General features: G+C 42.4%; 1 protein-coding gene across 2 annotated transcripts in view; it reads left to right on the top strand.

Moving 5' to 3' along the window:
- The first annotated feature begins 7943 nt into the window (after positions 1-7943).
- Positions 7944-17555, top strand: part of LOC111979413 (acid-sensing ion channel 1C) — a 193415-nt gene continuing 183803 nt past the window's right edge. For both annotated transcript variants that reach the window (XM_024009931.2, XM_024009933.2), the window contains exon 1: positions 7944-9506. In XM_024009931.2, the coding sequence (XP_023865699.1) occupies positions 8952-9506 (555 nt within the window). In that variant the 5' untranslated portion in view covers positions 7944-8951. The remainder of the gene's footprint in view (positions 9507-17555) is intronic.

Below are 17555 nucleotides of genomic sequence, written 5' to 3'. Positions count from 1 at the left end.
GCTCCACCACCTCTGGGAGATCTGTTAGAGCGAAACACATTGTAACTTGGGATAACCTGGGATTACCCATCTTTATAAGGAGTGTGTTTTTGTTTAGTGCTTACTGTAATGAAAAMGTGTTGAGATGTTTGTGTAAGATGGTGATTACTGATTGATTGACAGCATTACAATGCGAACAAGAGCTCCTGTTACTCATGGTTAGAGTACGGACACTAGCAATCTACATCAGATTTATGAGTTCAATAAAAGTATGTAAGAGGTTTTGATACTCCAAGGTCAGTATTAAATAGAAATGTCTCAATCATATGGACTTGTTATTGTACACGTAGAGACAGTGGCATTTTATTTCATTTCATGAGGAGGAATTGAATGGTCATTGTCCATCAAATGTTCTGAGGCCTACTATTTGATTTCTTCCTGTAAGTATTCAATATAAATTAGGAACCCAATAATTTCCTGACCATGCTTGGCTGTTATGGACAGCACAGATGGGAGCCTGTCTTTGGATTGGTTTTTGACTGAAAAGATGAATTTACAAATGCAGATAACGACAGACCTGGAATCTGAAAAGAGGAAGAGTGATCTATAGAAGGTTCCTTGGCTGGTGAGCTTAGATTTTTACAATGCCTAGCAAGCTTAAAGATCTCGCTGCAGTAGTACAATATGTAAGACACCAATCAGGGCTCCAGAGGAACATATTATTTTGTTCAATAGAGATGAATTTGCCTACATATTTATGTGCACTAATATCATAGGMWAATTTATTTGGGGCTAATTCACCACCTGAGTAAGTGGAAACTCAAACACATTAGCTAGATTGCTAACTGTAAACATAATACCCAATGCTGGTAGCCATGTATTAATCTAACACTAAATTCAATGTCCTTAAACAACTTTGCAGTTGTAGCCTTCTACCCAATGAGTCCTATGCACTCAATGGCTATGATGTTAAAGTGCAGACTGTCAGCTTTAATTCGAGRGTATTTTCATCCATATCGGGTGAACCGTTTAGAAATTACAGCACCTTTTGTACATAGTCCCCCCCATTTTAGGGGGACCAAAGGTATTGGGACAAATTCACTTACTGTATATGTGTATTAAAGTAGTAAAAAGTTACGTATTTGGTCCCATACTCATAGCAAGCAATGACTTCATCAAGCTTGTGACTCTACAACTTTGTTGGATGCATTTGCTGTTTGTTTTGGTTGTGTTTCAGATTATTGAGCCAAATTGAAATGAATGGTAAATAATGTATTGTACCATTTTGGAGTCACATTTATTGTAAATAAGAATGGAATGTGTTTCTAAACACTTCTACATTAATGTGAATGCTACCATGATTACGGATAGTACTGAATGAATCATGAATAATGAGTGAGAAAGTTACAGATGCACAAATATCACTTTTAAAAGTTAATATTCTGTTACTAATACCCAAATAATGTTGTAAACTTGTCCTATACTTTTTTGCCAAATCATAAATTGGAGTAATAAAATAAAATCTCAAAAAGAAAATAATCGGCACCGATTATTTTAATACTCCAGCACCTTCCCCTTGCGAGGATAACGACACTGACACTTTTTCCAAAATATTTTTTGAGATTGGAGAACACTTTGGGAAGGACCTTAGACCCAGATAGCAACAAGCATGCGGCCCTCCAAAATGATTTGTCGCACGGCATTACAGCTGCCAGTCAGAGTCAAACCAGCAGCTCCCTGTTGCCGTTTATTTTAATATATTTATTGGATGGTCAGATGACATCACAATAGAGCTCTTTGGCCACACACACCAGTGGTGGGTTTGGCGTCCATAAATGGAAGCATATGCAGAAAGTACCTAATATCTACTGTAAAATATGGCGGTGGATCGTTGATGTTACTAGTCCTGGACCCACTGTTAAGGTCAACGGCATCATGAACTTTACCAAGTACCAGGATATTTTAACCAAAAACCTGGTTACCTGCACCAGGAGGCTAAAACTTGGCAGCAAGTGGATCTTACAGCAAGACAATAAACCAAGCACACTTGATAATCCCCAAAGAAAGGGTTTAGTGACCAGAAAATCTACATTTTGCAATGGCCATCTCAGTCTCCGGACTTGAACCTTGATAAGCACATCAGGTGCTGCCTATTAAGGTGATCGTCAGTGAGTGTCCTAGCTGACAGAGTCGTGAGGATGTTTGTTTTGTTTGGTGGCAATGAGGCCTTTTGGTTTGTTTTTGAGTCTTTAGTTTGGGCATCCTTTTGTATTTTTTCATTTCGTACATATTTATGTTTAATCACTATCTGAATAAATAATGAATCTGTTTGGACAGGCCTGCCAAGAGGTCAAGAAGGTGCTGGCCCTGGACCTAAGGTAAGGTGGCTGTCTCCTGGGTACATACATTCAACACCTAGTCGTACACGTTTACGTCCCACATTTATGCACACATCACATCAGGTTACAGACCATGTATATAGGCCTAAGACCCCTAGATATAACAAGTTCAGCAAAATCTGTATGTTAGTTAATGGTTTTGTAACAATTTGAATTATTTGTTTTAWAGTCTTTTTTGCCATCTTTATCAAGGGTGCCAATCATTTTGGTGACTATCTTATATTGAATATGCCACACGTTACAATTTATTGGTGTTGTGAGGCTATCTTGGTTAACTAGCCAACAAACCTTCACCACTCCATCTGTATAAAGTCCAATAAATCATTATTTGATGTATTCCACTAGGCCCTTCAGCTATGCAGAGTACTGGGCATATAGGCTGTATCATTTCAGCTGCTTCCCATCCTGTTCCTTGAATACTGAATTGACCAAGTCAATATGAGGATGACTCCTTGCAATTACAAGCATTTCTCTGAGCTAGTAGAAAATATGAAGACATTTGCGTGGCGCATTGTGCGATATGAAGCCCTTTCTTTGGTGCATTGTGCAGTATGAAGACATGTTATTTGGTGCATTGTGTGTCGGAGCGAGACTTTTGTTATGTTTAGGTTGAGCTATAGCAGTCAGAGCCACAGAACAGTGGCTGTACTTAATGTAGTTATTGACAGGCAGACACATTCAAAAAAGCCCAGCATAAAGCAAAACATTTATATAGCGCTTGAGGAATAAGTGCTTAATATTCACTGCATTATGCCGTGTAAACCACCAGCCACGTGAAAGCCAATTACTAAGGAAAAGTCCTACAAATGTTCCTCTGCAATCTGTAACGAGCAGGCATGGAAGAATTGCAGAAGAAAATGCAAATAAATGCATAGGCTATAAGTGTGTTAGTTATTTGAATTTCTTTTGATTAAATATGTGGAGTTTAAATTATTTATATGAAAATGTATGCAAAAATAATATGAACAACTTGAGTTACTTTATTGATTAGGCCCCTATGTCATACTTAGACACCTACTGTCTGGACATGTCCATGTGGTACAGATGTAACGTAATGATGGATTGTAATAATGATCATGTATTGCACATTTTGAGATTTTCAAAGCACCTTACATCAAAAGTGAAGGACAGGTCTTACTTAGGGAGTGAACGTTATTTCTGCAGGAGTTTTTGAAACGCACAGGGCAGGGGGCCAGAAGGTTGTGGGTTTACAGACCACCATGGACAAGAGTAGGGGTGGAAAGATCTCCATTATAGTAAAAGCATTGGGGCGGCAGGTAGCCTAGTGGTTAGGCCAGTAACCGAAAGTTTGCTGGATCGAATCCCCGAGCTGACAAGGTAAAAATCTGTCGTTCTGTCCCTGAACAAGGCAGTTAACCCACTGTTCCCCGGTAGGTCGTCATTGTAAATAAGAATTTGTTCTTAACTGACTTGCCTAGTTATTTATTTTATTTTATTGCATGAATCTGTCATCATATTTACAAGTCCAGGAAGGTTTTTTCTTTTATAAACATTTTATGCAATTCTACGTCATTTTATGTATTAGGAGAATATTTTTTAATACCACAATCATTATCGAAATTACAGGCTAAGAGTATAAAGCTAAGAATATACATCATACCTGTTGATCTTATCATATTTCTCCAATGCCAAATCAGTGTGTCTTGTAATGAAGCTGTCCCTGTTTGCAAATAATTGAGTCTTAGACAAAAGTGTTAATTTAAGTCGGAATTCACAACACCCACAGTGTAAAGGAAAAATCCATTCAGATGTTAATCATTGATCCAATGTTGATACAGTCCCAAAATGTTTTGCATGTCAGCAGTCAAGTTTTCGAGATATTGGACTTTGAAGAAGCAAAGTGTCACTTGTCACATCATCATGATGATGCGTTTAGAGTTATTGACCTCACAATAAAACAGATTTGAGTAACTCACATTGTGGTGCTGAAACTTGTAGCAGCAGTCGCTGCACAATCAATCAGAAATGGACAGCTCATGGTGCTGAAAGTAGGCAAATTCTAGTAGGCATAATTCATTTCAACGTCTTATTTTTTTTTTTAAATCTGTAGTTTTTTTGTGATATCCAATTGGTAGTTACAGTCTTGTCCCATCGCTGCAACTCCCGTACGGACTTGGGAGAGGCGAAGGTCAAGAGCCATTCGTCCTCCAAAACACGACCCCACCAAGCCGCACTGCTTCTTGACCCACTGCTTGCTTAACCCGGACATCAGCCGCACCAATGTGTCAGAGGAAACTCCGTACAACTGGCGACTGATGTCATGGTGCATGCAACCTGCCTGCCACAAGKCGTTGCTAGAGCACGATAGGACAAGGACATCCCGGCTGGCCAAACCCTCCCCTAATCCAGATGACACTAGGCCAATTGTATGCCGCCTCATGGGTCTACCAGTCACGGCCGGCTGCAACACAGCCTGGGATCGAGCCCGGGTCTGTAGTGACGCCTCTAGCACTGCAATGCAGTGCCTTAGACCGCTGCGCCACTCGGGAGGCTCAATGTCTTCATTTTTAATTACAATAATTTCTTCCTATATAAGAAATAAGAGGTAGGTTTACCTGTTTGACAGTCAAAATTAGGCTATATTCTGCTATGTACATAGATTTGTTGGCCAATTCCTCCACCCACCATGCACTCTTTAAATAACAGCCCTTCACTAGAGGTAGGCTAAGTTAAAACCAGGACTCGAATTGAGGTGTGCCATAGGCCTACCTTTAATTAAAGAAAATGGCAAAAAGCACAGGCCTACCCATTGTTAGCTTAAGAGCTTGAAGAAAATAAAACAGATCTGGTAATATAAAGTGATATTTAACATCACTTTGGTCCGCAATGCTTTATGCTAGAAACAATGCATATGGGGATAGCATTGTTTTGTTGCTTTGTCATTAAGAGGCTGATCTTCAACCTTCTATAGCAGAGGAAACAAAACATGTACTTTGCTCAGAAAGTAATCTAATTCTGTCACTATCAATTGTTTAAGCTATTCACTTTCTGTACAATAGAAGATGTTTAAACCCAGACAGCTTTTAGGGAAACACTTGTGACCTTGTCTCATTTGGCTACGCCGCTGTAGAAACAGTAGCCAGCAGTTAAAGCTTCTGCATCGGTAGTAGACCTACTTCCAGGCTTTTTCTTCTTTGGACTTTATATGGCGATTTGCGTCTAACTTTCATAGTTACCACGACGACCGACCGAACTCAGTTCATATTTCAATCACCCACGTGGGTATAACCAATGAGGAGATGGCACGTGGGTACCTGCTTCTATAAACCAAAGAGGAGATGGGAGAGGCATAACTTGCACCGCGTTCAGCGTCACAAATTGAACTGACTTCTATTTTAGCGCTTGGCAAACAGACGCTTGTTGGCGCGCGCGAGCAGTGTTGGTGTAATAATTGAATAACATGTATGTTTAAATTTATTTTGCAACGCTTGCGCACGCGACATGAGCGGTGTGGTCAGCATGTTAGGGAATAACACATGTAGGGTGTAAAGCCTTATTTGCATATTTCCCAGGGTGCCTTTCGAGTTACCCAACCATGACTGTATTTGTTAGTGAGAGAGACATGTTTTTTCCATTGATTAATTTTCTGTCCTGAGGCCTTCATCAAGTGACTGCCTAAGTGAATGTGTTTAACTTTAAAAGTAAACCCTTTATGACCATATATTATACTTCTCATAAGGTCTTTAGTTATGTCCTAGTTTTCCCCCAACATTGTGGTCTGAAAATCGTGGCTCATGGGCCATATCAGACCTGCAAGCCACAATTTGCTGGTTTGTGAAGTAATTTGAAATTCCTATTAAAATCCAGCCATAGGGAGGATTTTCAACAATTTAAACGCTTCATCAACCACAATCCACATTCAGAATGGTTGCTATGGTGAAGAACTTGTCATACATGTCTACCTAAACCATCTAAACTGGAACGGCCATCTCAGTAACAGGTGCAATAAGTCCAACCAATTACAGATTGGATTAGTTTAGAAAAATTTAAGTTATTTATTTTAGATCAATCAATGTGCAAGCAAAAACATAGATATTAAAGCAAACTATTTAAAAAATGGGAAATACGATGATGTAGCCCCTCTCGTGTCTTTTATTCAGATAATTAATGGAAATGAACTCAGCACAGTCGAGTAACAACAGCACTTCATTTATTCACTGCGGGTGGTGTAAATGTAAATCCCACTGGCGTTAACCCCACTAGAATCGACTCTCAGATATAGCACTCACAAAACTTTTTTCATCAACACTGAGATTTTAACACCCGCATATTTGCTGTGCAGGGATCATGTTGTCTCCTTCACTGAATGTTTTCAGTTAGCCATTTCTATGACGCCAATATCAGTTTGACATTGCTTTCTTCCACAAGTTGATGGACGAGTATTTTTAGAATGATCTCAATCACACAACAGACAACGTTAGTATTGCCGCTGGGTAAGGGTTGGTTGCTATGCTGTGAGTGTGAGCTCTTGGTTAGCAGGACGTGATATTGATTTTATCCTCCCGGGTTGCAGTCATATCCTTGGTAATGTTTCTATTGTTATGATAATGAGGCTTCTCAGGGCAGTGTCAATGAGTGTTAATCTTGTTTGCTCTTAAAATAAATAAAAGGTTTCTATTTAGGATAAGGTGGACTTTCAACCTTAATGAAAAGGCTGATCCCATTATTATTGGTCAAGCCTGGAAACCCTAGATCACATTTAGTGAAACAATCAACAGGGAAAGACACCTCCAGTGGTTGGTTGGTTCCTTGGCCCGAAGGTGACAATGAGCTCTGGGGATATAGGACCCTTCAATACTAACCTAGGTCTAAACTTTAGAAAAAAAGGTGCTATCTAGAACCTAAAAGGGTTCATCGGCTGTCCCCATAAGAGAACCATTTGAATAACCCTTTTTGGTTCCATGCAGAACCCTTTTGATTCCATGCAGAACCCTTTCCATAGAGGGTTCTACATGGAACCCAAAATAGTTCTACCTGGAACCAAAAAGGGTTCTCCTATGGGGACAGCCGAAGAACTCTTTTGGAACCCTTTTTTCTAAGAGTGTAACATAAATTAAATGGCAACCCATGTGTTTGGTTCGCTATCCTATTATAAGAAGAGACCAAAATACTATTTTAACCAGAAGAAGATCAATGGATTCAGTTCTTCAATGTGTGGATCATTTGTTTGACTTGTAAATGAAAATTATCAAATCGAGACACATTCGCTTGTAAAGATTTAGGCTCTTGCAACCACATCTCCACTACAGATAATTCATTCTCTTTGTGGTTATGCATTTTACATCCATATCAACATGCAACCTGTGGCATTCCCATAACACAGTAGGAGCTATCACTTGATCACAGATGACAAACGCAGACTGTTAGAATGCATTAGAAAACCATAACACAGTGAAGTTAGCAGCAGCACAGAGTGAGAGACTCCCCCTGTGCACACAGAAACTCAGCCAAAGCAGCCATTCGGCAGAAGGATGAATCCTGACTACTAAAGAGGTAGGGAGCGAGAGCGGGGGCGGGGGGAGAAAGAGAGTGAGCGAGAGAGAGAGTGGTGGGAGGGAGCAACAGCAGCAAGCAAGCGAGCTCGCAAAAGAGAGGAAAAGGCTGGCAGACCGCAGAATATAAACCTGTATGTTGAGATCGGGAGAAAAGCTAGTGGTGTTGAGCAGGTTTTAGAGGCTAGACTGGCATCAAGAGGTGCATGGGCTTCCCTGCTAATTGTGGATGAGAGCGAAACAAGGTAGATACCGTGGAGGCTACCTACAAACACTGGGCTTGTCTGTAAACCACACAGGAGAGGTGGGTTAGTGGGAAGTCAATGACCCCCCTCATCATTTTTATCTGGGGAAAAGAGAGAAGAGTGACAGAGAGAGAAAAGAAAGAAAAGGAAGGTGGCAGTGAGGGATAGGGGGCCATTGCTCTCTCTCTCTCTCCCTCTCTTTATTCTTTCCCCCCATTCACAAATTCATTGCATCCCATTATCACCGCGATGTAGTGGCGTTCATGCCAATTGGAGGAGGAAGGGTCCCATTGACTGTTGAGGCTGAACCCCTCTTCAGCCCTACGCAGCCCTTTTCATTACCAATCCCCATCTCTCCCTTTCCTCTCCCTCTCCCTCACGCCCGTCTGCTGTTTTCTCCCGGTTGTTCTTTTCATTGTCCATTTCACACTGCTCAGAAGGCATTCCCTTTTGGGTAAAAGTGGGTGTTTCTGGAGCTCATTGTTTGGTTCTGCTACAAAGACAGCTGAGCGGGAGCGAGAGAGAGAGCGCTACAGAGAGAGAGAGAGAGAATAGAAGAGGAGCCTGAAAGAAAAGGGGGGACCTGGGACTACATGGAAGAACTGACACCCACTGGAAGAGACATTTTAAAAGCATCTGCCAACCATTTTAAGATAGTGGTTAGAATTTTCCGCTTGCCGCTTATTGTTGGAATAAAAGCCACAGGCTGCCGAGCCAAAGCACTGGCGACCGGTTGGTTTATGCTACATTCTGTTGCTAAGCAAGTCTCTCTAACCTGAAGTTCTTGTTGAGGATCACTCACCCAAACTGCAACCATGAAGGGGGACTCCGAGGAAAGCATCGAGAGCATCCGGCCTTCAAACCTGCAAGCCTTCGCCAACATGTCCACTCTACATGGCATGAGCCACATCTTTGCCTACGGGCACATGACGTTTCGCCGCTTCCTGTGGACGCTCTCCTTCCTGGGCTCGTTGGCCTTGCTTATGCTGGTGTGCATGGACCGCGTGTCCTACTACTTTGAGTATCCTCACGTCACTAAACTGGATGAGGTGGCGGCGCCCAACCTCACCTTCCCTGCTGTGACCTTCTGCAACCTCAATGAGTTCCGCTTCTCCCAGATCACCAGGAACGACCTGTATCACGTGGGGGAGCTCCTGGCCCTCCTGAACTCCAACTACCAGATAGCCAACACTCATCTGGCTGAGCCTGAGGTGCTGGCCGCCCTCAAGGATAAGGCCAACTTCCTCAACTTCAAGCCCAAGCAGTTCAACATGACAGACTTCTACAACCGCACGGGCCATGATATCAGTGACATGCTGCTGCAGTGCACGTTCCGGGGATCGGAGTGTTACCCATGGAACTTCAGTACCGTGAGTCTCTTCAAATCATGTCTGGTTATCTGGTTTGGGATTTGTTGTGCGTCATCTCTCTGGGTTTATGTTGTGTTCTTTTCCAGACTAAACAGAGTTTGGATTTCAATGGTTTTAGCTATGTAGTTTCTATATTAATTGAGGCTTGAGAGGAATACCTAATATCTTTCTTCAGGGAAATTAACTAATTTACTGTCCCCATAGAGGCAGAAGTGGACAAATTTGTTTTTGTATTGTCCTATTGTGCTCTCAAGATCCACATAAGGCTACTGTTGAGTGTAGAAATTGATTGTCACAGTAACTTTAGAATAAAACCAAAGCTTTGCCGCTTGTGTTACAGACAAGGTACAGTAACTCACACTGGACCTGCCATGGTGTCGCTGTGCTGAAAGTTGTACATGTTTAAAGGTGATCCAAAGCCTAAAGGGGAATCCAGAATTGGACATGATGGTCACATCAATAACATCTTATAGATAATTTAACAATGGCTAGGTGTAATGATATTATTTGTACATGGTAGGCTACTGTAAGAAAATCATTGGTTGTAGTTCAGGCAACTCTAGTGGCCTTGGTAAACGACAAGGTGAGTGGAAGATGGATGCCTTGCAGACAATATCTTTCATTCCTTTAAGCTGTGGTTTCTGTGAAGAGAAGGAATGATACATGACTTTTCCCATATACTTTAAAAGCAGTAAACACTGAAACCTCAGGCGGTGATACAGACATTTCTTAAAATACTCTGTTCATGAGGTGCAGAATATCAATCTACACACATTACCCCATAATGMCAAAATGAAAACAGTATTTTTTATCTTCCGGTGAAGTCCACAAAGCAAATATTGCATGTAAATAACAATTATATGATCTGCAGCATGGTCAAGCAAGTTGTTTTCAACAGTTTACGAAACAACTACTGATTTAGAACCACAGAGTTACCGCAAGTCAGCACTAAGGAGCATTGCCTCCGCTATTCCAGCACCATTTCAACTTTAACATCATCAAATCAACAGTGCTATATACAGTGCATTTGGAAAGCATTCAGAACCCTTCCCTTTCTCCACATATTGTTACAGCCATATTCTAAAATTGATTAAATAATTTTTTATTTACACACAATACCACATAATGACAAAGCGAAAAGAGATTTTTAGAAATACCTTATTTACATAAGTATTCAGACCCTTTGCTATGAGACTTGAAATTSTGCTCAGGTGCATCCTGTTTCCATTGATAATCATTGAGATATTTCTACAACTTGATTGGAGTCCACCTAATTCAATTGATTGAATATGATTTGGAAAGGCACACACCTGTCAATGTATGGTCCCACAGTTGAGTGTCATGTCAGAGCAAAACCAAGCCATGAGGTCGGAGGAATTGTCCACAAAGCTCAGAGAAAGGATTGTGTCGAGGAACAGATCTGGGGAAGGGTTAGCAGAAAATGTGTACAGCATTGAAGGTTCCCAAGAACTCASTGGCCTCCATCACTCTTAAATGGAAGAAGTTTGGAACCACCAATACTCTTCCCAGAGCTGGCCCCCAGGCCAAACTGAGCAATCGGGGGAGAAGGGCCTTGGTCAGGGAAGTGACCAAGAACCCAATGGTCACTCTGACAGAGTGAGTTCCTTGAGTTCCTCTGTGGAGATGGGAGAACCTTCCAGAAGGACAACCATCTCTGCAGCACTCCACCAATCAGGCCTTTATGGTAGAGTGGCCAGACGGAAGCCACTACTCAGTAAAAGGCACATTAGAGCCCACTTGGAGTTTGCCAAAAGGCACCTAAAGACTCTCAGACCATGAGAAACAAGATCCTCTGGTCTGATGAAACTAAGATTGAAGTCTTTGGCCTGAATGCCAAGCGTCACATCTGGAGGAAACATGGCACCATCCCTACGGTGAAGCATGGTGGTGGCAGCATCATGCTATAGGGATGTTTTTCAGGGACTGGGAGACTAGTCGGTATTGAAGGAAAGATGAACGGAGCAAAGTACAGAGAGATTCTTGATAAAAAACCTGCTTCAGAGTGCTCAGGACCTCAGACTGGGGCGAAGGTTCATCTACCAACAGGACAACAACCCTAAGCACACAGCCAAGACAACACAGGAGTGGTTTCGGGACAAGTCTCTGAATGTCCTTGAGTGGCCCAGCAAGAGCCCGGACTTGAACCCAATCTAACATTTCTGGAGAGAATTGAAAATAGCTGTGGAGCGACGCTCCCCATCCAACCTGACAGAGCTTGAGAGGATCTGCAGAGAAGAATGGAGAAACTCCCCAAATACAAGTGTACCAAGCTTGTAGCATCATACCCAAGAAGACTCAAGGCTGTATTCGCTGCCAAAGGTGCTTCAACAAAGTACTAAGTAAAGTGTCTGAATACTTATGTAAATGTTTTAATATATTTGCAAAATATTCAAAAAAATGTTTTTGCTTTGTCATTATGGGGTATTGTGTGTAGATTGATGAGGGGGAAAAAATGATTTAATCAATGTTATAATAAGGCTGTAAGGTAGCAAATGTGGAAAATTCAAGGGGTCTGAATACTTTCCGAATGCACTGTATATATGCAAAGTAGCAGACACTTTTATCCAAAGCAACTTAGAGTCATGTGTGCATACATTTTACGTGTGGGGGTTCCCGGCAATCAAACCCACTATCCTGGTGTTGCAAGTGCCATGCTCTACCAACTGAACTACAGAGGAGCTCATAACAATGTAGATATTGGATTACATACTGCATGTGCCCTTGGCAGCAACTCCCAATAGCATTGCCATTGTGTGTGTTGTAGTTGTGTAACCTAACCAATAGTAAGTTCTGATTATTATGTAGTTTTTGACAACTGACTAAATGATTTATGGAATATTTGTTTGAGAAATTCTGATGTAAAAACATTTACACTGTGACCAAGATGAGCATTATTTTACTTTAAAATGTTTTGTCATTGATGACAGCTACTCTGGTACATGTGATACATATAGCGGGGTTCAAAAGTATTGACACCCTTGATAAAGATTACTGTACAAAACAAATAATTGAAATACTGAGCTATATTGTATGCTCCAAAAAAATAGGTAAATTGTATCATTTTATACTAATACAGCTGCTCAGAGAAAGATATTTTGTTTAACAAGTAATACTTTTTTGCTCTCAAATATGTATGGTTCAAAATTATTGATACCCCTCCTGAAAACCTTTTCAATACTTCACCTTGCGTTGTTAATGGCACTGAGCCTTTTTCTAAAATGTTTTATTAGTTAGAGAACACATTGGGAGGGATATTAGACCATTCCTCCTTACAGCACCCTTCCAGATCCTTGATATCCTTCAGTCTGCGCTTCAAACTGTCTGAATCGCCGTGTCCCCAGTCAGCCCAACCACTCACTGGACCCATATGTTCACTTGGCTACRCATGCCTCTCTCTAATRTCAATATGCCTCGTCCATTACTGTCCTGGTTAGTGATTACTGTCTTATTTCACTGTAGAGCCTCTAGCCCTGCTCAATATGCCTTAACCAACCATGTTGTTCCACCTCCTACATATGCGATGACATCACCTGGTTTAAACGTCTCTAGAGATTATATCTCTCTCATCATTACTCAATGCCTAGGTTTACCTCCAATGTACTCACATCCTACCTTACCTTTGTCTGTACACTATGCCTTGAATCTATGCTATCGAGCCCAGAAAACTGCTCCTTTTACTCTGTTCCGAACGTGCTAGACGGCCGGTTCGTATAGCATTTAGCCGTACCCTTATCCTACTTCTCCTCTGTTCCTCTGGTGATGTAAAGGTTAATCCAGGTCCTGCAGTGCCTAGCCCCACACCCACGCCCCAGGTGCTCTCATTTGTTGACTTCTGTAATCGTAAAAGCCTTGGTTTCATGCATGTTAACATTAGAAGCCTACTCCCTAAGTTTGTTTTACTCACTGCTTTAGCACACTGCCAACCCGGATGTCTTAGCTGTGTCTGAATCCTGGCTTAGGAAAACCACCAAAAACCCTGAAATCTCCATCRCTAACTACAACATTTTCCGCCAAGATAGAACTGCCAAAGGGGGCGGTGTTGCAATCTACTGCAAAGATAGCCTGTGGAGTTCTGTATTACTATCCAAGTCTGTACCCAAACAATTCAAGGTTTTACTTAAAAAAATTCACCTTTCCAGAAACAAGTCTCTCACTGTTGCCGCTTGCTATAGACCTCCCTCTGCCCCCAGCTGTGCCCTCGATACCATATGTGAATTGATTGCCCCCCATCTATCTTCTGAGCTCGTGCTACTAGGTGACCTAAACTGGGACATGCTTAACACCCCGGCCATCCTACAATCTAAGCTTGATGCCCTCAATCTCACACAAATTATCAATGAACCTACCAGGTACAACTCCAAATCCGTAAACACGGGCACCCTCATAGATGTCATCCTAACTATCTCGCCCTCCAAATACACCTCTGCTGTTTTCAATCAAGATCTACTGGGTCTACTGTATATACAGCTACTGGGTCAACTGTATATACAGCTACTGGGTCAACTGTATATACAGCTACTGGGTCTACTGTGTATACANCTACTGGGTCTACTGTATATACAGCTACTGGGTCAACTGTATATACAGCTACTGGGTCAACTGTATATACAGCTACTGGGTCTACTGTGTATACAGCTACTGGGTATACTGTGTATACAGCTACTGGGTCTACTGTATATACAGTTACTGGGTCTACTGTGTATACAGCTACTGTGTATACAGCTACTGGGTCAACTGTATATACAGCTACTGGGTCTACTGTGTATACAGCTACTGGGTCAACTGTATATACAGCTACTGGGTCTACTGTATATACAGCTACTGGGTCTACAGCTCTATTATATCATCTGGACAAATAGAGGGTTTCTGTTTCAACTCATCATTCAGTTCTCCCTCAGATGAACAGGGGAGGGGTAGCACTAACACAACATAAATCAATAAGGAACCATATTATTGCATTTCTGTAGCGCTATGATTATCCTAAATCCAGGTAATAATATGCAGTCCTCATCGAGAAATGATTTAAAATCATTTTAGGCCCCAAATTGTAAGCTAAGCTTTTTCAATTGAATTTCCTTTTCCATCACCCATCTCATCGCTGTCTCCATTTCCGGACCATCTGATGGTACTAAAAGTATCATCTGGTGAGATCTCAGCTTTATTTGACTTAAATGGGTGCTTATATTTGGCCTATTATAATAAATGAGATTTAGGACACCTCAAGTCATGAGCTTACTGACTTGGGGTGAGTTCTTTTCATTCACACCGGATCAAAATAAACTCCTATAGAAGAACTTAGTCCATCATTTTTAAAAAGGAACAAAGTAGTACCCGTGTTATTGGTAGGCGGTATGGGCAAATGGAATGTGACGGAATATCAATACAAGCAAGATTGAAATACAATGCGTCATAGTAACAGTGGAGAGAGATTTTTAACTCGCAGACATTCTGCTATATCTCATTGTATTTTTKGGCTGTATTTTGTAAAGTTGGTCCTATGTGTGTGTATATACACTGCTCAAAAAAATAAAGGGAACACTTAAACAACACAATGTAACTCCAAGTCAATCACACTTCTATGAAATCAAACTGTCCACTTAGGAAGCAACACTGATTGACAATAAATGTCTCATGCTGTTGTGCAAATGGAATAGACAAAATGTGGAAATTATAGGCAATTAGCAAGACACCCCCAAAAAAGGAGTGATTCTGCAGGTGGTGACCACAGACCACTTCTCAGTTCCTATGGCTTCCTGGCTTCGATGTTTTGGTCACTTTGTTGATATGCTGGGCTGGTGGCTCTCACTCCTAGTGTGTACGCATGAGACGGAGTCTACAACCACCAAGTGGCTCAGGTAGTGCAGTGTATCCAGATGGTACATCAATGGCGAGCATGTGGCAAAAAGGTGTTGCTGTGTGCTGTCAGCGTAGTGTCCAAGAGCATGGAGGCGCTACCAGGAGACGGCAGTACAGTAGTGAGAAGTGGAGGAGGCGAGGAGGGCAACTACACGCATGCAGGCGAGGACCGGCTAACTCCGCTTTGTGAAGGAGGTGCACTGCAGAGCCTGCAAATGACGCTCACAGCAGGCACAGAATGTGCATGTGTAGCATATGGTTCAGCAAGGGGTCTGAGGATATATCTCGAGTACCGTAATGGAGTCAGTGCATACCCTCTGGCGAGCACATGGAGGGCTGTGCGGCCCCACGAAAGAAATGCCACCGCCCAAACTCATGAGCTGAGGGCTCACCTGCCAAACCTGGTCATGCTGGAGGGATCTTGCGCAGCAGAGCATTCTCCGTGGCGTTCTCCAGTACTCTGTCAATGTCTGTGCAATGTGCTGCATGTGCTCAGTGTGTAACCTGCTTTCATCTGTGAAGAGCACAGGGCGCACATGGCGAATTTGCCAATCTTGGTGTTCTCCTGGCAAATGCCAAACGTCCTGCACGGTGCTGGGCTGTGAGTCACAACCCCCACCTGTGGACGTCGGGCCTCATACCACCTCATGGAGTCTGTTTCTGACCATTTGACGCAGACACATGCACAGTTTGTGGCTGCTGGAGGTCTTTTGCAGGGCTCTGGCAGTGCAGCTCCTTGTACAAGGCGGAGGTAGCGGTCCTGCTGCTGGGTTGTTGCCCTCCTACGGCTCCTCCACGTCTCCTGATGTACTGGCGTCTCCTGGTAGCGCTCCATGCTCTGGACACTACGCTGACGAGACACAGCAACCCTTTTTGCCACAGCTCGCTTGATGTGCCATCCCTGGATGAACTGCACTACCTGAGCCACTTGTGTGGGTTGTAGACTCCGTCTCATGCTACCACTAGAGTGAGAGCACGGCAGCATTCAAAGTGACCAAAACATCAGCCGAGGAAGCAATAGGAACTGAGAAGTTGTCTGTGGTCACCACCTGCAGAATCACTCCTTTTTTGGGGGTGTCTTGCTAATTGCCTATAATTTCCACCTTTTGTCTATTCCATTTGCACAACGCATGTGAATTTATTGTCAATCAGTGTTGCTTCTAAGTGGACAGTTTGATTTCCAGAAGTGTGATTGACTTGAGTTACTTGTGTTGTTTAAGTGTTCCCTTTATTTTTTTTGAGCACAGTGTATAATTTATTATATCTGAGCTAGCCCTTAAAAACGTATGGTCCACAGATCTAATTGACTCTGAACAACCCTTTAACTGGAACAGAATATGGACAAATATTACCATAGCATCCCGTAATCCGAACAATTAATTTATACATTTTAACAGTGATAGCCCTTTGAATCTCTCAATCAGAAAAGATTACTGCTGTTGGCCCAAATGTTGGCCCAAGATGGCAACCACCTCACTCCTTCCGTTTACCATGTGATACAGTTACTATTAAAAGTTATTACAATAGAATTATGGTTGGGAGGCACGAGGCATTGTTTCTGGGTGGGAGGGAGGATGCAGGCGGGTGGATTGGGGACAGAGGGGGGAATGGGTTGGGTTTTTTTGTATGCATTTCTTTGATGTATATATTTTGCATGGGTCCATGCAAGATCTCACCTCATGGGGCATCAATGATCATGAGGAAGGTGAGGGATCAGCCCGGAACTACATGGCAGGACTGGTCAATGACCTGAAGAGAGCTGGACCACAGTCTCAAAGAAAACCATTAGTAACACACTACGCCGTCATGGATTAAAATCCTGCAGCGCACGCAAGGTCCCCCTGCTCAAGCCAGCGCATGTCCAGGCCCATCTGAAGTTTGACCATCTGGATGATCCAGAGGAGGAATGGGGAGAAGTCATGTGTACTGATGAGACAAAAATAGAGCTTTTTGGTCTAAACTCCACTCGCCGTGTTTGGAGGAAGAAGAAGGATGAGTACAACCCCAAGAACACCATCCCAACCGTGAAGCATGGGGTGGAACATCATCCTTTGGGGATGCTTTTTCTGCAAAGGGGACAGGACGACTGCACCGTATTGAGGGGAGGATGGATGGGCCATGTATCGCAAGATCTTGGCAACAACCTCCTTCCCTCAGTAGAGTCATTGAAGA

Source organism: Salvelinus sp. IW2-2015, linkage group LG19 (assembly GCF_002910315.2).
Source record: "Salvelinus sp. IW2-2015 linkage group LG19, ASM291031v2, whole genome shotgun sequence".
NCBI lineage: Eukaryota > Metazoa > Chordata > Actinopteri > Salmoniformes > Salmonidae > Salvelinus > Salvelinus sp. IW2-2015.
Note: the sequence above shows the minus strand (reverse complement) of the source record. Positions and strands in the feature narration are given on the sequence as shown.